Source organism: Physella acuta, unplaced genomic scaffold (genome assembly GCF_028476545.2).
Source record: "Physella acuta isolate Inbredline_101_S28 unplaced genomic scaffold, ASM2847654v3 ptg000364l, whole genome shotgun sequence".
Classification (NCBI taxonomy): Eukaryota; Metazoa; Mollusca; class Gastropoda; family Physidae; genus Physella; species Physella acuta.
Genome location: NW_026731883.1, coordinates 160,112 through 182,293, shown reverse-complemented (window position 1 = coordinate 182,293; position 22,182 = coordinate 160,112). Strand labels below are relative to the sequence as shown.

The window sequence follows — 22,182 nt, the reverse complement described above, 5'->3', positions numbered from 1 at the left end:
TGTGCTTCTTGGAACTGCGTCATTAAAGTTGTAGAAGTTGGACCGCCATCTTTGGTCTTCTACTTTGAACATCTTTTCTCTGCTTCTGGTCTGTGTTGGGACTCTTCTACCATTGAGGTATAAGCCCTTTTTAGCCGAAAATTGAAACTCATGTTTCATTAGGAAGTCCATCCCCAAGAAACCATCTTCCTCAATGTCAGCTATGACTGTTGTCCACCTTGTGACAACATTGCCAGCTCTCATATCTACTGTACATGTGCCTAGACAGTTTATTCTGTCACCCCCTGCAGATTGCAGTGTGACCTTTCTGTCCATGGGTTTAAGTTTGTTTCTAATGGCTTGTGGTAACTTGTTGAAGGCTCTTGTGGACATGACAGTGACAGCAGCGCCCGTGTCTACCAGAAACATCATATTGTGTCTTGCTACCGTTACAGTCACCACTACTGAACACCCAGGGGCAACACTACGGATTGAAATCTCTGTTGGCACGTCCACTTGCTTGTTGCTTGCCGCGGCTTTTACTTTCAGAAAGTTAAGGCCTAAAAGATTTTCATCATTGTTATCTGTATCATTCTGTCGGATTTCATTTATTCTGGCTGTAGCTTGGGTCGGCCGGGCTTGATAATTGTTTCTATTAGTTGACCGACGTTGGTTTATTTCTTGAAATCTACTATTTCTTGGGCAATTCCTAGCCAAATGTCTGCCCCCACAAGTGTAGCATCCCGAGTCGCTGGGCCTACGTTGATTACTGACCATCTCTTGTAGTCTTTTCACCTCCTGCTGTAGGCTATCTATCTGGCTCTGCTCCTGCACCGAACACATTTTCGTTTTTGTTGTGCAGTCTCTAGCACTGAGGTATTCGTCCAGAATGTTTCTGGCCTCATCTGTGCTAACTGGGCGTTGGGCGGCAATGATACCCGCGAGGTGAGGATCTTGTAGCCCCTTGAGAAAATAACGCAGTGCAACTGTTGCTTTAGTTGCTTGGTCAGCTGACGGGAAAGCCATGGCCGTCAGTCGTTTCACATCGGACGTATATTCAGCGGTTGTCTCCCTTGCTGACATCTTTCTATTCTCTAACTGGGTCAGATGTGTAGCGGTGCCCACCCTGGTGTCAAATCTAGCGCTCAGTGCTGCGACAAACGTTCCAAGTGTTGCTCGGTCAACTTGAGTGAGTTCAAGAAATGCAAAGTTGGCCGCACTCCCCTCCAAACAAGCTGGTAGATGCAGTAGCTGTCTATCTTCATTCCAGCTGTTAATGCGAGATATCGCTTGAAACTTGTTCCAAAACACTTGGAATGGCGCTGACCCGTCGTATTGTGGTAACGCCTGGTTCATACTTAATGGTCGCTCATCTTGTCTAGCGATTCTGAGTTCTTTAATCGTTTCTTGCAGGTTTCTTATTTGAGCCTGTAGTTCAATCTCTGCCATTTTTGTCCTCTGTATTAACTAGCCTGCTTTCAGTCTCTCTGGTTGCGTGTTAAAGATCGTTTCTTTCGCTGCCACCAAATGTAACGTTTTTACTACTCTCAAATGTACTGTTCTATTGTAATATTCTTGCTTCTATCAATTGCAACGTTCTTCTTCTCTTCTATTTCTCACTCTCAGTCACAGTCACAGACGATCAAGAATGAAGAATAAGCCGTCTTCTGCAAATCTTTATTTGACTATCTTTCTTGAGCGGGAATTGTCTGTGTAGCGCGCATCTAACAAGACTATAGCGCGAATACGTGTGCTGCATAAATTACTGGCTAGGGCCGTCGTTTCTCCATCCCCTCTAAGGCTAACGCACCGGCTTATATACCCCACCCGCGAGCGTCTCGGATGACACCTTGCTCTTGGCACGAATTCTAACGCTTACCTGTGAAAATTTCCCCCGCTTTTGTGCTAACCGACCCCAATTAACCCTATATAAAAACTTAACGCGATCTCCTAAAATTCTAATAAGCTTATCTCTGAAACCACAGACAATTCCCTTTACAATGATACAAATTACAATAAACATCAATAAGTTGTTCTTCAACAATAACACTTCAAACATGCAAATATTGTAAAACTATCATCAAATACACCTAATTAAAGTAGATTTCCATAATATCGGCTTGCTCCTAACTAACACAAAGATATTCTAATTAAAGATCAAGCTTGGCCTAATAGTTCTTCCAATTTTCAGGCTATAATAATAACTATTTATTAAGATATGAATTTTTCTTCTTGCCCTACTAAGCACAATTGACTGATTTCCAACAAATTCACTACAATATATATATATATATATATATATATATATATATATATATATATATATATATATATATATATAAAATAGGTTGTTTCTGGGGGGGGGGGGGTGACACCATGAGGTCCTGCACCGGGTGATACCCGACCTCGCGACGCCACTGGTTGTAACAACACATTTTCTAAACCCTATTTCAATGTATCTTAAATTGATACCATTTTAAAATGAGATAACATATACCACCATCTTACATGCTGATAAAACAATTGCTTTTCTTTTATTTAGGCTATTTAGATGTAGATAAAATACTTTAAGTAAGTTAGAGTATTTCTTTCAGTACTTTAGGTATTAATTCATTTCACTGCATCTTGAGACGTTGATATGTTGGATTAAGAACCAACAATTATATCTCTAGTGTAGCTGGAATTACTTGTAGGCAGATTCCAGTGACGTAACTGCAACATTCTAGTAAGATGTTCGCACGAAAATTCATCTTACAAACAGTTTGTTGTTTGTTAGTTTTGTTGTTCGTGATTTCACTCACTCATGCAGCTGATCAATGCAGCATAGAAGAAAACAACAGGTTCGACTGCTGGCCTGACAGGAGCGGCTCCACTGAAGAGGCATGTAGCAGGAGAGGGTGCTGTTGGAAGCAAGCAACGTTCCCTGATACTGCCCCCAACTGTTTTTATCCGTCAGACTATAATGGATACACCGCGACAGAGGTGACTATGACGGCGGAAGGTATAGATGCAACGCTCGTCAGATCGACTGCCAGCTTTTACTCCCCCGACGTCAAAGTCTTAAAGCTAAGAGTTGACTACCAAACGGAGTCTCGACTGAGAATCAAGGTAATTCTAATTATAGAATCACGGTAATTCTGATTATAGAATCACGGTATTTCTAAATATAGAACCACGGTAATTCTTATAATAGAACCAAGGAAATTTCTAAATATATTTTCGTTTAACTTTAACTTCTTAACTATAGCACTTTAAAAAATAACGTCATGTAAAGTCCATGGGCCAATGGTTCACAATTGCTCGAGTGAAATTCTTTTTAATAAGGTAGGCTACTAAAGAATCACCAAACTAGGATAGGACTACAGCTTATTGCAATAGTGGATTTACGGGGATAATGCTACTTTATTTTTTTTTTTAATTTTCTTCAACGAGTATCAATGAAAAAAATCCCATAAATACGATACAATCTGATTGTTAACTTTTTTTTAGTTCTACGATCCAAGCCACACAAGATATGAAGTTCCCCTGGATGTTCCAACAGGCTCTATCAATGTGCAGAATCCTCTGTACACAGTCAGCATACAGAAACAACCTTTCAATATTGTGGTGTCTAGGACATCAACAGGGGCTACAATGTAATATACTTTCAGAAATTATCTCGTTTAATTTAAAGAAGTTTATTTTTGGTTTTCAAAACTTCTAATTAATGCTAAAATAGTGACCAGAAAATTGTGCAACAGAAGACTACTTCCGGTCATCGGAAATCACTCAAAATTTGACAGAAATGTCCTCTATCTATCACAAACTACTCAAGTTATAGGCTTTTGAAAAACCGAAAGTTGAATCAATTATACTTCCGGTTACCGGAAATAGCTGAAAAGTTGAAACAAAGCTATAAATTTGATGTAATACTTATATATAAAATTTCTTTAACCTAGCTTTAGCGGTACTCAAGTTATCGTATTTACAGACACAAACACACACAGACGTACAGACAAGATTGCAAAATTAAGTTTTTCCGACTCGGTGACGCGTAAAATGCCGAGATTTTGATAAATCTGGATTTAAAGTTTATGCCCGATTAAAATAAGTCACACATAGGCCTACCGCATACACAGTGCATATATTATGATGAAGTACTGAGGTGTAAAAAGGTGAAAACTCAAAATTTCATATGATTTTTGTGCACGATTACTTACAATATTTCCTCCATACACTGTAGTAAAAAGGATTCTCCTACTTGCATTTTAATAGCTAATTTTCACTGAAATTGTACTAATTTGTAGGCTTTAAAAAAAAAAGCTTCGGAAGAAGTTGTGTTTAAAATCGTCACAAAAATTTATCAACAGAGCCTATAGAATAGATCTACTTGATCTTGGAATGGTTTTCTAAAATTTTCTATGCTGAACAATTTTAGTGAATATGGATGTCCTTCGCAAATCAACCTAAGAATAGCAGAGGCGTAGCGAGGGGGGGGGGGGGCGACACATGTACCAAATGGGTTGGAAAAATAAATTGAAAGGTTGAAGGGGGTGCAAATCGAAAGTTTGTCCCCGGGCGCCGGGAAGGGTCGCTACGCATCTGAAGAATAGCGGAAAAAAGTTATTTGAAGTAGCTTTTGTCTTCTATTGGTTTTATCCCATTATAAGGGAAATATCAATTCATGGTTTAGAAATGGTTATGTTAAAATAATTTTAAATTTATTTTTTAAGAGGCTGGAAAGGACGTCTTTTTATTTTTAGAATGGGAGATGGTGTTAAAATTCCGAAAAAAACAAATAAAAACTGTCATTATTGACTGATGGTATATTTCCAATTTTTAAATAACACATTTTACGCTATTGAAAAAAAAATGAAATGACACACCTACAACACTTTTTGCCCCCAGATTTGATACCACAGGAACAGCACCGCTAATTTTTTCAGATCAGTTTCTGCAAATTGCCACCAAGCTTTCCACGAGCTATCTGTATGGCCTCGGTGAACATCGCTCCTCGTTTATACAGATGTTAACAACATGGAAGAGAGTTGCTTTTTGGAACAGAGATGATGTGCCCAAGGTTCGGCCATTTCACATCTTTTGATTCGTTGAATTAAGTTGACTTTTAAAATACAGAAAAATACTTAAGAATGTTGTAAGTGATGTGATACATTTTTTTTATTACTGCTTTGCTTTTTAATTGTTTAGAATAAGTTAACTATATCGAGACACTGTTTCATATTTTATGTTTATTTTTACAGGTAGATAACAATGGGTATGGAACTCATCCATTTTTCTTGAACTTAGAGCAGTCCAGCGGTTCTCAAGATGGTCCATATGATGCACATGGTGTATTCTTATTCAACAGCAATGCAGGAGGTCAGGTGAAATTTTTTGGAGCAGCTGTTACCATTTAAAAAAAAAATAATTGTCACATGATTTAAAACTTTAAAATCGTATTATAGTAGGCTTACTTATACAATAATACCAAAATTTATATTTCTAGCAGTAAATAGTATGTGTTTTTATATTAATTTAATTTGTAATTTTGAACAAAATAAACACATTTGAAGAAGATTCAAGTGATTTAGTTTGACAAGAATTATAAATAAATTTGGAAAACATTTTCTCATCTTCAGAAGTGGCGCTACAACCATATGGTCCAATGCAGAGTGGTGCTATAACATTCAGGGCTTTAGGAGGAGTCTTAGATTTCTTCATCATGATGGGCCCTAGTCCATTAGCTGTCTCTGCCCAGTACACTGACATCATTGGGCGACCATACTTGCCGCCATTTTGGTCCTTAGGGTTCCACCTTTGCAAATATGGAATAGCCAACACCACTGTGCTTAAGGATGTCATTAAAAGGAACAGAGAAGCTGAGATGCCATATGTAAGACTTTAAAAACATTATATCTAAAAAAATATTTGCACAGATTTAATTTTTTCCCCATTTATATAGGGTTAACTATTTTTGGTATAATGATTTAATTTTTTTTTCAGGATATACAGTGGGGTGATATAGATTACATGAATGCATCAAAGGACTGGACCTATGATCAAGAAAACTATGGTGATTTGCCAAGTGTCATTGAAGATTTGCACAACAATCAACAGCGATATATTATAATTATAGTATGTGAAAACTATTTTCTGTTATAAAAGTATTAAAAGCTATTCAATTTATAAAACCTCACATACTCAAAAGTGAATTATTTTATATAGTGAAAGAAACTAATAAAACATGGAGGGTATTTACTGTGCTAGTTTTAATACATTTTAAGGACCCCGCTGTATCTGTAGAGCAGCCAGCTGGGACATACCCACCCTTTGATGATGGACAGAAAATGGACATCTTTGTGAAAAATGCTAGCAATGAAATTTTGATTGGAAAAGTAAGTACTTATTAGGGATTATATTTTGTATGTTTAGTTTGCAGTAGTATTGTACAGAAAATGGACATCTTTGTGAAAAATGCTAGCAATGAAATTTTGATTGGAAAAGTAAGTACTTATTAGGGATTATATTTTGTATGTTTAGTTTGCAGTAGTATTGTACAGAAAATGGACATCTTTGTGAAAAATGCTAGCAATGAAATTTTGATTGGAAAAGTAAGTACTTATTAGGGATTATATTTTGTATGTTTAGTATTGTACAGTGGAGAGCTTTGGGATTTCCCTTCAAGCTTCAAATCCACAAAAGATGGGATAGATTTCATATTCTCCACTTCGCTAATACATTATATAGCCTACTAATTTCTCAAAATTTAATATCTTGTATTATTTGAGATTCTAAGGTACTAAGTAACAAACAGCACACCACTGGTATTGATCCATAAGATAAATAATTTGTTTCTATTTTTGCACTTGCAGCTGTATTCTGGGTTGGTTGCCTTTCCAGATTTTTTTCACCCACTAGCCTTTTTTTACTGGTACAAGCAAGCTCAAGACTTTCACAAACAACTGGCATTTGATGGATTGTGGCTGGTAACATGCATGAACTTTTTTTTGCACACAACAATGCCTCCCATTTAGTCAAACTATAGATAGACATTTTTCATGCCTATTCTTAAAGTTAAAGTGAATTTTTATTTTCATAAAATATTACAGTTTAAATGATGGTACTTATTATTTTCAGTTTTACTGTAGCTACACATATACATAGAATAATGTGTTTATTTACAGGACATGAATGAACCTTCAAATTTATATGCTAATGGCTCTATCCATGGGTGTCCACAGACTTTGTTAGATAACCCACCGTACATCCCTGCAAGTAAATACTGATAAATGATAGAAGTGTCTTTTAAGTACAGTTTTTACAACGTTCTGCATTTAACTTGAACTTGTATTGTCTAAACTAGCTTTAGATGGTGGAAGTCTTTTTATACATACGGTTTGTCCCTCTGCCAAGCATGCAATATCAACACACTACAATCTCCACAACTTATTTGGTTGGTCAGAATCCAACATCACCAGATCGTGAGTTTAATCCCATACATTGTTAGCATTGCTAATTAATCTCATACCTTGTTGGCATTGGTACCATTTAATCTTATACCTTGTTAGCATTGCTAATTAATCTCATACCTTGTTAGCATTGCTTTTCAATCTTTACCTTGTTAGCATTGCTAATTAATCTCATACTTTGTTAGGAGTGCTGCTATTTCATAAGTCTTAATAATAGGATTACTATTATATATTTTTTAAGTGAACAAAATTATATCAAAACATACATTTTTTAAAATGTGGTATAACTTAGCAAGTAATTTTATATCTTTAACTTCACTAAGTGTACAACACAAATCCAAACTAGCTTTTTCTTTGTTCCAGTGTTCTACACACTCTATTTCCTAACAAAAGAACGCCAATGATAAGTAGATCAACATTTGCAAGTAGCGGAAGATTTACCGGCCATTGGATGGGAGACAATAGTGCACTGTTCACTGATATGTATTATTCAATTCCTGGTCAGTGGATTTATTATTTGTGTACCAGTAGGTGTATATAAAAGAATTGTGTGGCCAGCAGTATCCCCAGCAATCTTACTGAACAGGTTCCCATCAGAGCTGAGTCGACAGGCACTTCATAACAACCTGAATATCTCAGATTGTGCATTCTACTATGTATTCTCATTCATCATGTTTTTCTATAAAATTAATATGAAACTAAACGTAATCTATATTTTATTCAAAGTCTGATAATGTATCTTTGATCACAGAATAAGCCCCTCTGGATGAGTATTTAAATTCTTGATTTGTATAAACAGATGATGTGCAGTAGAGCACTAATGGCTCATGTACTGAGTTGAGATGGCTTTGAGCTGTGGGGAATATCTGATGAAAGACATAAAATACAGCACAGCATTGTGCTGGCCACACATAGCTATTATATATACCTCATGTGCTAGCTGGCCTCAATTCAGGGTGTATGTTTGCATATTTTTAAATTTATTTTCAGCAATTTTAAACTTTAATCTCCTGGGAGTTCCTTTTGTTGGAGCTGATATTTGTGGATTTTGGGGTACACCAACTCCAGAACTGTGTACCAGGTGGCATCAGCTTGGAGCTTTTTACCCATTCATGAGAAACCACGCTATAACGGTACTTTTGTTGGCACTTAGTTTTTAGTTACATGGATAATCAAACATTTAAGTCAATCATCTGCCGTTAATACCTGCACTAATGTAAGATAATATAGTTATGTCACTATGTAAAATTTGTATTGTAGTTCCATGACCCTGCCATCTTCCCTGAGCCTTACAAAAGCTACATACGTCAAGCTCTACAGCTGCGCTACACACTTCTAGCTGTTCTCTACACTGCTTTCTTCAGAGCACATGTTGATGGTCATCCTGTTGTCCGACCTTTGTTTTACAGGTAGTTTACTTTGAATTTCTCTGTGTATAGGCACTAAAAATAATAACTTTCCACTTGGTTAGATTTTGATAACAAAAAGAAGTTTATTGCCTCATAATATCTAGATTTGATCTTTTAAAAGATTTTTAAAACCAAGTCACAATTATCCAAAACTTAATACAAATACTGGCCTGTTTTTCAATTAATTTACAGAGAAGTATGTTTTAATGTGGATTTGTGAAAATGTTGAAGTTAAATAGAATGATTGGCAAGTTATAATCATTAATGATGATTTTACACTGATCTGAACAGGTACAAAGGAACAGAATACATTGATAAACAGTTCATGTTGGGAGACTCATTGATGGTGGTACCTGTACTAGAAGAAGTAGGAAATTCACTGCATATAACTACTAACTTTAGCAGATATTGTTTAACAGATACTGATTTAATACCAGCTTTGGTTTACAAACTAATTTGATAAATTCTTTGCTATTACTAACTATACAAATAACTATAACACATATTGCTCAACAGTCATTGAAGAGCTCTCTTTAACAAATTAGCATGCTTAAATTTTTTTCTATTAATGCTAACCATAACACATATTTTATAACAGTTATTAAATTATGATAAACTCTGGTTTACAAATTAGATTGCTGTCGATGAAAATTTGTCCTATGATCCAATTTAAAAAAAAAATTAAAAGCAGGCAATGAAAAAAACTCTTGTCTTTTTTTATTGTGACTTGACAAACCACTATAAAAAATATATAATTATATTGCAGACTTCTTCCTTCACTAATTTGTAAAATTAAGTAAAAGTACCATTATTTTAAAAAATCTGAAAAATAGATTAAATGAAAAATAAAAAAAGAATAATTTTTCAACAGACCTTGAAATGAAAAGACGAAGTGTTAAATTTTTTTTGTCATTTCTAGAATGCAAGACAAGTGAATGCCTTTATTCCGAATGACACCTGGTACGATTTTTACGATCACAGTGTAGTAGTAGCTAAGACTACCTACATAACACTAGATGCACCTTTGGAAAAGATTAACTTACTTGTGCGTGGTGGATCTATAATTCCTCTTCTGCCAGCCGCTCAAAGAACAGATATTTCGTAAGTAACTGAGCTAATGAAACAACATAATGTTGAATGTCTGAATTATTTTTTAAAGCTTAATTATGTTTTCTTGTTTTTTAAAGTCGCCAGGAAAAGTTTCAAATTTTTGTTGCTCCTGATGTTGATGGTAATGCACTGGGAGAACTTTTTTGGGATGACGGAGAGAGCTTAGGTTAGTCAAGTTAGTGGGCCAAAAAATATTTTGGATTTAATGTGATGCTACACTGACACTGTATGATCAACTCTTACTGTGACCTTCGCGTATGGAGGAATAGCAATGTATGACCTATGCCCAAACGAACAGTCTCTATAGAATTAGATTACTAATCAGAAATGTTTGAGTTTGGGCCAAGCCTTGGTTTGATAAGATAGCCCTGGTCCACCTAGCTCTGATAGGCACCCGATTCACGCTGGGGAAAGTATAGAGCCAGAGAAACAGATAAGCTCTCTTTCATCTGCCTTATGGACCATTTGGTTTAAATGGCTACATTAGACTTTTTTCATTCTCTTGGTATTATTAGCTTTTTTATCTTTCCTACCAAGTAATATTATAAATATATATTTTTTTTCAGATAGCATTTCATCAAATGTGTTTTCCCATATAATCTTCAGTTTGCATGGAGTAAGTTTAATAATAATTTTAAAATTTTACTAGATAATTTAAGGAGGAATTATAATTATTCACAAGCGTAAAAAATGCACACAAAATATTATAAATAAAAAACAAAGTAAACAAAAATAATTTAAAATTTAAAAATTAAGCAGAGAAACAATCTAGATCTATTTGTTTCTGTCATTTTTAAGAATATGATCAATGGTAAAATTGGTGTTTTTAAAGATTTAGTTTAAAATTTAAATATTATGAATGTCTTTTATCAGGATACTCTTGTAAATGTAATACTGCGATCAGCATATAATCCACCTCAAGGTGTAAAAATGGATGAAGTTGTTGTAGGTAATGTTCTACAGTCCCCAACAAAAGTATCACTGAATGGCTCACCAGTTACATATGAATATTTTCCTAATACACAGGTATGCCTAATTAGTTTTACCAATACAAATGGTAGGCTTACCTTAAAAATCTTAATTGAAAATGTAAAGATTTATTAAATTTTTTTCCACCGCATAAAATTTTCTAATAACCCAAACAAAAGTTTGGAAACATATTAACAGTTCAAAATACCTGTATGCTGATAATTATATGGCAATTTACAAAACTGTTTCTTCATTTTTCCCCCTTGTGATTTCTTCTCCAGGCACTAAGAATTTTTCTAGTGGAAGTGGATTTGCTTGAACCATTCACAATTACCTGGAATAATTAAACTTTAAGTTTAATTAAGAGCAAAATTCAAGTTACCATTTTTGATCTGCTTGCTACATAGAGCAAGGGAAATCGGTAACAATCCACCAGTTTCAACTGCCAAGACATTCCAAAAAAATGTGCTTTATTAAGTATATTTATTAGAACTTTTGTAAAGATAAATCAAAATAGTTTTAATTAATTATTTCTTAAACATATGATCAAATGTATTTTGTTAAAATATTATTTGTATGTTGTACTGGTAATAATTTTAAAAACTTAATAAATGTCAGATTCCAAACATGGTGTTTGTCATAATTCTCTAGAAGTAAACACAGGGTATGTTTGCACATTCACCAAATAAATCTAATTACCTTAATTGAATATGTTCTTTTATGGATAACTTAACTCAACTAGAGTTTCAAACCCATTGTAAGTAAATTTTATGCCTTGAAAAATTGTTTCTAAATTTATCATGTTTAATAGTTGCCTTTATTGGCTCCACTTGTTTTTTAGTTTTTCTCTTAATAATGGTTTTCATGTGGAAAGATGCAAGTCAGAAATATGAATTACATTTTGCATCCAGGTCATAAATAGTGTTAGAAATAGTTATTTGTAATTGTTATTTGTGTTTTGTTTCTGTTATGTTGTGTTTTGCTTTGTTATCTATCTATTATACTTGGTGAGCACAGTTTAAAACATGCTTATCTGATGCCTTAAAAAAAAAATTCACTGTCATTGTATAAGTCATGGTCAGATTTAGAGGTGTGCTTTTTATTTTTGTTGCTTTTGTTTTGGTATTTTTTTTATGTGTAGTGTTTTTGTTGTTATTATTTTTTTCAACTTTTAGTATGATATGATGTGTTTTGTTGCTTTTTGTGTTTTTTTTTTTTTAATTTTTATTTATTATTCTGTATTTCAGTAGCTTGTGTTGCATTTTAATTGGTAGCTGTTTTGCTGTGTTCCATTTTTTATTGTGTTTTGTTTTGTATATTTAGTATGATGTTTTGTATTTCAAACTGTAGTTTGTTGACAGTTCATGTCTCGTAATCACATTTCAAAAAGACCTTTTTTTAAATATTTTGCACAATTTTTTGGTTTATAAAAATTAGTTACCCTTTCAAACCTGGCAGTCCATGGAGCAGATGAAGTTGAGTACACTTGTATCTGGCATATGAAAGGATAGTGTGGCTAACACCATGCCACCTACCTTTACTTTCCCCTTACGTAAGTCAGGGGGATGGTGGATATGGGTGGGAAGGGTAAAAAGTAATTTTTGTATGGACATCAACTTGATGACCTCAAATCATTGGCAGCTCTGCTCTAAGTTATAATTTAGTAGTCTTCAACAAATTTGTGAGGAGCCTCTTCCCCTTGTGCCTCACCCACCTCCAGTGTTTCTTCCAGACTTTTTTCTCCGGGGGGGGCACTTGAAATCTTCGGGGGGCGGTAAACTTTCTTCGGGGGGGCGGACACTGTTAAAAGTATATATTTTCTATATAAATTATATAAATTTCATTTCGTTCGGGGGGGCGGTAAAAATTTTTCGGGGGGGGGGGGACAAAGCCCCCCCGAAGAGATGCCTGGAAGAAACTCTGCCCACCTCCATGGAGTCACAAAGTAAGGTGACACCCTAAATGGTACCCCGGAGTGTAACTCACCCTCCACTCTCCACCAACTTCAAGGCATGCAGCATACATATATGTTGCACTAAAATTATAGGCAACCTGGAATGTGTTTTCTTTTGTAAGTAAAGTTTTATATAAAAATGGCAAAGGACAGAAAAGCATTGATGAGAGTTTAAAAAAAAAGAAGAAATCAATTTGATAAAATTTTGACACTAAGTTAATAAAGTTCCTTATTTTTCTTTTTGATAGCAGTCGGCACACCCCCCCCCCCCCCCCCCCACCATTGCTATTCCACTATTACAAATAGAAAAATATTAAATATTTTCAGTGCTTATTACTTCTTTTTCTAGATCAAGACCCCTTAAATGATTATAAAATGTGTTCACATTCCAAGGGGGGGGGGGGGGCACTTGCTTTTTCGGTGGGGGGGGGGGGGGTGGCGGGGGGGAACGAAGGACTAAAATTTCCTCCGTGGTGGGGGGAGGGGGGCAGACACTGGTAAAAGTATATTTTCTATATAAATTCTATTTTGTTCGGGGGGGGGTAGTCGGAGGGGGGTGGGCTCGGTCTCCCCCGAAGAGATGCCTGAAAGAAACTCTTTATATGGGACGAGGTCTATTGAAGCATATTTATTTATCGTACTTCCTCCCCATTGTATGGTTTAAGCCTACCTAAACCTTCGTTTCCTCCCCTGAGTTACTGAGAGTGTAAAAAGTAGGACGAGAATAGATTCGGAAATCAGCTGATCCTATCAGCTGCAGCAGACATAACATTAGGCTAAGTCTACAAACAACAAGAGTTTATTACTTTATATTGTGAATGCCACTTGGACTATGGACTCTACTTTTTAATAATTAATAATTAACGTTTCCTCTATATATCCAGATCTAGATCTACTATGTTATAGTTTTAGTATACTATACTACTAGTCTAGTAAAAATAAAAGGACTGCGACTTAGTTCGGACTTAGCCCAATCAACTTCAATCAAGATCAAGGTGAAGGTATTTCAATTTCAACTAATCTAGATTCTAGACCTTACTAGATCTATATTAATTGTTATATTAGTTATTTATTACTAGATCTCTATTTCATTTTCAAGGTAAGCCACACGACAAAATTATTTTAAGTTCAAGGGCTAAATACAAAATAGTAAATAAAATAAAATCTTGTGTGTACATTTAATTTAGATACTGAATCACTGATAGAATCTAGCTTCTAGATCTAGATCTACTTTATAAACTCCTGGTAATCTATCGTTTTAGGTACGTAAAAATCGGCTAGTAAGTAATTTGAAAAAAGGGTGACTCATCAAATATTATTTCACATTTTTAAAAAAGATTTCGAAGTGACTACGCGTCTCGCAAAGCGTGGCCCCTAAAGAATATACTACGCGTCTCGCAGGTTTGATTTGCCATCTTATAATTGAAAATGCTTACTTTTGACATCTCTATCACATTCGCTGTGGTTGAGTCAACAGTGTGCCAGCTGAAGTCTGAAGTTCATAGACCCGGAGTTCAGAGTTTCGAACCCGGGGTTAACTCGGCCAGTATTTTTTTTTTTTTACATTTTTTATTTATATTGAAAATAATTTTTTTTTAAATAAAATTTCCAAACATTGTCATTGTCCTGATTGCTTGCCTTACGTTTACTATTGCATGAGTGGAAAATCCCACCACGGCCCACGGATGGCGAAGTCACTGACTTTAGGCGAGGCCTAAAGCATACGTCATAGACGTTCACACGAGATCGTTTGTCTTCACTTCTCTCTTCCTCCCACCCCCTCAAGCAAATTGAATTTTTTTTAAGTTCACGTAGGATAAATAATATAGACTTAGATCTACTATCACGCATGCTAGATAGCCATGCCTAAAGGTTAAAGGACAGTTTGATTTAGCTAAGTTGCTGCTAGATCTAGGACTATCATCTGACCCATCTGACCTCACAAACTTTCCTTGACACTACACTGTACTGTTTTTTTTACAAGTACTAGACTCTTATGTGTTGAAATAATATAGAGATCTAAATACACTTAAACTCGATCTAGATCTATGTCAACATTAAATTGTTACCACGAAAAAAAATTGGGCAGTCCTGATATCTGTTTTGTTTTTAGATCGCGTACCACCTAGGGTAAAGTTTATGCGTAACGCGGAGCGAACTGCGCAAAGGCGGCCTTACGCGTAACGCAGAGCGAACCGCGCAAATGCGGCCAAAAGATTTATTTATGTACAGAAATGTTTCAACCCTTCATTCATGTACCTGTTTTTAAACAATTGTATTAAAACTTTTCTGTAATAAATAAAGTAAATAATGATTAGCGATGTTTTCATCAGATGCAACCAAGCTCATTTACTTTAGAAGCCATCTTGTTTAATTTTTTGGTAACATTTTAGTTAGCCAGAGATTCAGGGGAAACCACTCTAATTCACAGATGACTGCTGTTTATAAAGCAAATCTTGCTCGCAAACAAGGCTGTTTAAAGTCAATTTCTGGCCTTTATTGATATATTTAGACATTGCTTTAGGTTTATTATTCAACTAGGCATACTGCCTAGCTTCGCTTAGGTTTTAAAAAACATTTGAGGATTTGAATACTTAATTATTTAGAGATGGCTGAGGTGTGGAGTGCTTAAATTTAAACAGTAATGCTATTCAGAGAAAATATTGGAAAGTTCGCAATGTATGACTAAAATTGAATGAGAACTACAGAGATTCCATGAACAGTTTATCTCATGATTTATATTACATTGACTTTTAAAATTAATTATTTTTTTAAAATTAGGATACGTACATTAATTAGCAACTTAATTTTTTCTAAAGCAAATGCTATACTTCGTCATTTTCTGTTTATGTTTAAAATAGTATACAATTGCCCTAAAATTTGTTTTGAAATTACCCTCTGTTTTTCCCATAAAATACAAAGATTATATTGGGAAATACAACTGGTCAGTTTTGACCCATTTCCCGATTTTTCCCGGACATGGCGAGTTTTTTATGACACCCCAAGGCGTTCTCCTACCACCTCAAAAAATTTCAAGGTGGGGTCGTCGGACGAAAGTTTTTTCGTAATAGAGCTCATATAAAGAGAACTCCATTCGCAGTCACTTTTTAGCCCTCGTCGAGGGCTTTGAGTGACACCGACAGGTTTGCCCTACAGTCAAGCCATTTACCTATAAGCATGCCAAAAATTTCAAAGGGGGTCGTCGGGCAAAAGTTTTTTTTCGTAATAGAGCCCATATAAGGCGCCGGTCAGTCGAGGTCAGTTTTGACCCCCTCTACGTGGACTTGTTGGCTAACCGGCACCGGCTCTCGTGTTCTATCGCCCCAAGGACGACTCATGTCAAATTTGAAGCGCCGGCGGCACCGTGTCGGGCACTTGACCACTTTGCTTAATATATATAGATTATCTATTATATTTGACACAAAAACTTTTTAGATTATTAATTCAGCTTGGTTAAAATTAGGTATATTTAATTTTTCTATTGAATTCACAAAAGTGTCTTATATTATAAGTTTAAAATTTAAGATAAAATTCTATTAAAAGTTTTTTAATGTAAACAAATTGATTCTTTCTTTTTACCACCAATCCTTTATCATCAGTCTGATCCCCCACTCACTGGGGACAGCAACCAATCTAGGAGAGAAAACTCCAAAATCAAACAACTGAAATTGAAGTCAATCGCCTATATGGCGCTTTACAGGTTGACACATTATACTTAATTGTGTTGGAGGAAAAATCCAGTTCAACATTAGAATTAAGATGAAGAAGAAGATTTAAAATCAGAACAATATTAGGGTCATACAGTGACACACTTTAGTTTAATCAGGTGATTTTTAAGGGCTGACTCTTGACACAATGGAAACATTTTCGTACGATAAGTTAGCTTACAACACCACCCTACAGGAAAGTTCACTACTTCAGTAGCTGGTGATAAACATGTCAAGTAAGAATGTATCTGTGTATAGCCTACATCTGTGTAGATAAGAGTTGGTTTATTATCTTGCAGGAGCAGTGTTGTAATTAATATCAGATTGTGTTTTGTTTTGTTGCAGGCAAATTGGGATTTAGTTGCTGAACATCTGTGTAGATTGGCCTCCAGTTTTTCTTAAAATGGATTCTTTAAAATTCATGAAACAGAAACTAACCAGAGATCCAACAAGATGGAAGCGCTTACATGACACACAGCAACAGAAGCCGGAAGTCAAATATGACAATATTGAGAGTGCGTTGTACAAATTAAGCATTGACAAGCATCATAAAAATGATTCAAAATGTAGAAAATCTTTAGCCAAACTATCTATGATAGTAGGCTGGTTACTTGTAGTATGCTTGATGGGTTTAGTGGCATTAGTCTTATACTCAGTGTTATCAAAAGCTGTGAAAACACCAAAGGTTGAAGAAAACCAATGTACTACGGAAGAAAATAATAGGTTTGATTGCTGGCCTGAAAAGCATGGCGCTACAGAGGAGGGGTGCATCAGCAGAGGTTGTTGCTGGAAGATGTCTTCTATCCCTTATTCTGCACCTTTCTGTTTTTTCCCAACCAACTACAATGGATACAATGCTACAGAGGTCCTGATAACATCCACTGGCATTGATGCCACTCTAGTTAGAACTACCAACACATTTTTCTCAACTGATGTCAAAACTCTCAAGCTTAAAGTAGAGTATCAAACTGATACAAGGCTAAGAATAAAGGTAATGTGATTTTTAATTTGCTGTTGCCTAAAAATATTTCATAATTAATTTCAACTAGTACACTATTATTTTAAATAAATACCATGCTACCTTACAGAATGAATGTAACCCATTCTAACAGTTTAGTTTTTTATCCTATGCAATAGTTTCCCATACCTTTGAATTGGAAAAATAAATAAATGCTATTACTACTTAAACAGCTTTCTAATGTAGTTGAAAACTGATAAATTAATAATTTGACTTTGTTTAGACTTGATAGTTCAAGTTGTAGCCTATGCATAAATATGACATAAATATTGCCTTATACATTTTCAGGTGTAAAGTATTTAATTAAATATTAACGTTATGATTATGAATCAGATTTAATCTAACATTATTTTCATACACTTTGTGCTACTTTTAATATTATTGTGTGAAACCAATTAGCAATCTAATAAAAAATATTTTTTCAGTTTTACGACCCAAGCAATTCCCGTTACGAGGTGCCACTGCTAGTACCATCTGGCTCTATCATTAGGAATCCACTGTATGATGTGTCTGTACAAAAGGCACCTTTCAACATCAAGGTGACAAGAGTAGAAACTGGAGCCACAACGTAAGTCTACTGAAAACTTAGTTTTATATTAGTGTTATTTAGTCCAAAACTGTAATGCAACTTCTGCAAAGATCTGTGTTCTGTTTTATAAGTGAAACTTTTAAGTGATGCCTAGTCAATCCTATCTGTATCAAATAAGTGTGTTCCATCACTCTAAGTGGTCATTGGCTACACAATTATTTTCTGTCATTTTCCATCAAACAAACAAAGAATATGCATGACCTGAATTGTAAAACATTTTCAAAATTTTACGTCTTTCAAACTTTCCATTTTAAAGTTAAAACTTATCTAGGGTTGTGTACTTTGGTAATAAAGCTATTCAGTCCCAAAATAAACAGAGACATAAAATTTTATTGTGAAGATAACCAGGTAACCTATTTTTAGCTGGGCAAAAGATGTCCAACAGAATGTATCATTAAAATGATATAAAGCATAGTGTGCCTATAATACATAGGCTATACCTACAAAAATAACTAGCATAAATTTAAAAACTAAATTTAGAAAGTTATTTTGTCATTTCCATATATGGTTAAAGTCATTTAATCAATATCATGTAACAAATTAATGTACGACCTTTTCAATTAGAGGCCTAAAAAGTATTTAATTTTCATAATAATTTAAAAAAAATTATTTTGTCTTTGCTTAAGCCTATTGGTAGAAATATATTTTAAAAGGTCACTTATGTGATAGATGTGAAAGTCTTATTGTGATCTCAAGACAAATGTGATTTATTTAGAAACACTTTATGATTTATTATAAATAAATTTATCCTTTTTTATGTTTGATTAAAATATCTTCAAATACAAAATTAAATATTTTCAGTGCTTACTTAGGTATATAGATCAAACACATTGTAAACTAAATTTCTGTTCTTCATCATAGATTTGACACCACAGATACAGCCCCTTTGATCTTCTCTGACCAGTACTTACAAATTGCTACCAAGCTGTCCACCAAATATCTGTATGGTCTAGGAGAACATCGTAGCACTTTTGTTCAAGATTTGTCCTATTGGAAAAGACTGGTGTTTTGGAACAGAGATGCATCGCCCAGGGTTAGTAGTCTTTATATGAGAAAGTAAATTTAAATTTTTGTTTTGGATGTAATGTAGAATTTCTACTTTTTAATTTAAAAAAAAAATCACCTACTTAGTTATAAAGAGAAAAAAACTTAACTATTAGTTTTCTTTGATATCATTGATTTAAAAATTTGTTTCCTAAATTTTTTGTAGGTTGATAACAATGGCTATGGGACTCATCCTTTTTTCCTTAACCTGGAGCCTTCAAATGATTCCACACCTGGACCAAGTGATAGCCATGGTGTTTTTCTACTCAACAGCAATGCTGGAGGTTAGTACAGCCTCACTCAACAACTAGATCAGCCGGGATAGAAATAAATTCTCAGTAGTGTTAAGTTATGGATTAAAATAAAATTCATATTAAACTGGAATATTTAAAAAAAATAATTTTTATAATAATTTATAAATTACAAATTAAATTTTTAGGTTTTTTTTTTTTAATTTTTTAATTTTTAAATTTAATTTAAAAACCAAAAGTATTTTTTTTAAGCTGATAAAAAATAGTTTTTAAAAATATAAACATTTTTACCTTAAATATGCACATATTTTGACACATTATTTTTAATTGACTGATGTGTTAGGTTTTATTTTTAACACTAACTTCACTGCAGTGTGCTCTGATATGTAGAATGATATATTTGAAATGTATCTGCAAGACATGAAAGTAGATAAGGATATAAGAGGGTCACTTAATTTTCAGAAGTGGCATTACAGCCATACAGTAGCTCAGGTGCTGTCACCTACCGTATGCTGGGTGGGATTCTTGATTTCTTCATTGTACTGGGACCCAAGCCCCTGACAGTGGCCGCCCAGTTTACAGAAATTGTAGGCCGAACTTATTTCCCACCATTTTGGGCTCTTGGGTTCCACTTGTGTAAATGGGGCTACAATAACAACAATGAACTTCAGAATGTAATACACAGAAACAGGAATTTTTCAATGCCCTATGTGAGTCTAGATCAGGTTTACAGGAGGGACAGAAGTTAATCTGAATGACAAATGATGCGTCACTGCAGTACAACATAATTTGATGACTAAATTTTGCATAAAAATATTTTATTTTATCTATCAACTGAAAATATATCTCTCTTATTGTTTGAGTTTTGGTTTTCATTTGTCTTTCAAAGTAGCTTTTTCCCTTTTTTGTAAACTTTTTTACTCTGCAGTTTGATAATTTTAGAAAATTGTGTGTTTAAACAGAAGTAGCTCTCCAGCCTTATGGCAGCCAGCTAGATGGCGCTGTCACATACAGGATGCTGGGAGGAATCCTTGACTTTTTTATTGTCCTGGGACCCACACCTCTGTCTGTGGCAGCACAGTTCACAGATATCATTGGAAGAACATATTTTCCTCCCTTCTGGTCCCTGGGCTTTCACATCTGCAAATATGGGATCCATAACTCTTCAGAGCTTCAAGATATGATTAAAAGGAACCGTGATGCTAATATGCCATATGTACGCATTTTATGTCCATTCTGTAGAAATATTTTTGTCTTCTGATTAACAGGATTTTTTTTACTCAAAAAACTGTTTGTGCAAAATATTTTCTGTGGTAGTATAAATATAAGCTGCTAAATCGTGTGTTATCACTATTGCTAGTAGTAGATATACTGAAGAAGCAAAACCAATTTGAATTTGCATCACATATTTTACCTGTGCAGTTGTCTTTCAAGATATTGTAGAGTTATTTCCTGTCAATTTTTTCCCCTAGTTTAGAGTCGCTACTGATAAAAGCTTAGTGTGAGTTTAAGGATATCCTTAGTATCCTGTATATAACTATAATCTGCCATGTTAAAACAGTAAATATTAAATATGACTAATGTGAGTAAATAAATCAATGTGCAATGCTCTACTATCCCAGGATGTCCAGTGGACAGATATTGACTACATGGATGGACATAAGGATTGGACCTATGATAAGACTAATTTTGCTGGACTACCGGGCATTGTTCAAGACCTTCACAACAACCAGCAGAGATATGTTTTAATGGCTGTAAGTAATGGCTAATGTCTTGTTTCACCCACTAGAGGGCAGGCCTGTTTTAGTTGGGCTACAAAAGCTTATTTACTTGAGTGACCTTAACATTGATCTTATATGACAAAATAGCTACTTACCATATCTAAGATACTTTTTCCTGTCACGGCTGAGCACAATTATTAAGCTTATAATAATATTTTTTTAAATTCTAAATTTTTACATTCTGAATTTATTTAACAAAAATGTAAATGCAAACATCCTAATTATATTTTACCGAGGCAAAAGTCCCTCAAGTAAGTTGTGAATATTGAACTAATTTTTTGTGGATTTGTGTAGCGTAGGACATCAGTAGTGAATGCCAGATAATTGTGATGTTTTTCAGGACCCAGCCATATCTAGTGAGCAGGCACCAGGCACTTACCCACCATTTGATGATGGTAAACAGATGGATGTGTTTGTAAAAAATGCCAGTGGGGACATTCTGATTGGAGCTGTAAGTTAAACTGTAATTTATCATAACAAAATGAAATTTCATTTGTAAAATTTAAATATATATATATATATATATATATATATATATATATATATCCAGTTTTCTATATATTTTATTCAAATTTTTACTATATTAAACTAATTTTAATAAAGGTTTGGCCAGGTAAAACAGCATTCCCAGATTTTTTTCACCCCAATGCCTTCCAATATTGGTATAAACAAGCTAGTGAGTTTCATGCCATACTTCCATATGACGGACTATGGATTGTAAGTAATGTCACCACTTTATATTAAATTTAATTAGACATAATTATCTTTTAATATAAGCAACATAATTATTGTTTAAGATATACCCTTTTAGAAACTACAGTCTTTTTGTTTTAGTAAACACCTGTTTAAGCAAGAAAATTTTATGAGATATTTTTGTATATATATTCACATTGTCAATTTGAACTGTTTTTTTCCGCCAAAAC

At 34.4% G+C, this 22,182-nt stretch overlaps 1 protein-coding gene across 1 annotated transcript in view; it reads left to right on the top strand.

Moving 5' to 3' along the window:
- Window positions 1-2,510: 2,510 nt before the first annotated feature.
- LOC131941537 (uncharacterized) overlaps window positions 2,511-22,182 on the top strand; it is a 38,254-nt gene continuing 18,582 nt past the window's right edge. Inside the window, exons 1-26 of the mRNA XM_059300814.1 lie at window positions 2,511-3,087; window positions 3,469-3,614; window positions 4,867-5,038; window positions 5,220-5,337; window positions 5,598-5,851; window positions 5,962-6,093; window positions 6,243-6,353; window positions 6,831-6,944; window positions 7,143-7,233; window positions 7,322-7,439; window positions 7,791-7,927; window positions 8,418-8,560; window positions 8,688-8,836; window positions 9,128-9,203; window positions 9,756-9,937; window positions 10,024-10,112; window positions 10,513-10,562; window positions 10,820-10,972; window positions 16,938-17,567; window positions 18,020-18,162; window positions 19,045-19,216; window positions 19,394-19,511; window positions 20,441-20,694; window positions 21,101-21,232; window positions 21,600-21,710; window positions 21,863-21,976. Coding sequence (XP_059156797.1) covers window positions 2,710-3,087; window positions 3,469-3,614; window positions 4,867-5,038; window positions 5,220-5,337; window positions 5,598-5,851; window positions 5,962-6,093; window positions 6,243-6,353; window positions 6,831-6,944; window positions 7,143-7,233; window positions 7,322-7,439; window positions 7,791-7,927; window positions 8,418-8,560; window positions 8,688-8,836; window positions 9,128-9,203; window positions 9,756-9,937; window positions 10,024-10,112; window positions 10,513-10,562; window positions 10,820-10,972; window positions 16,938-17,567; window positions 18,020-18,162; window positions 19,045-19,216; window positions 19,394-19,511; window positions 20,441-20,694; window positions 21,101-21,232; window positions 21,600-21,710; window positions 21,863-21,976 — 4,287 coding nt within the window. The 5' untranslated portion in view covers window positions 2,511-2,709. The remainder of the gene's footprint in view (window positions 3,088-3,468; window positions 3,615-4,866; window positions 5,039-5,219; window positions 5,338-5,597; window positions 5,852-5,961; window positions 6,094-6,242; window positions 6,354-6,830; window positions 6,945-7,142; window positions 7,234-7,321; window positions 7,440-7,790; window positions 7,928-8,417; window positions 8,561-8,687; window positions 8,837-9,127; window positions 9,204-9,755; window positions 9,938-10,023; window positions 10,113-10,512; window positions 10,563-10,819; window positions 10,973-16,937; window positions 17,568-18,019; window positions 18,163-19,044; window positions 19,217-19,393; window positions 19,512-20,440; window positions 20,695-21,100; window positions 21,233-21,599; window positions 21,711-21,862; window positions 21,977-22,182) is intronic.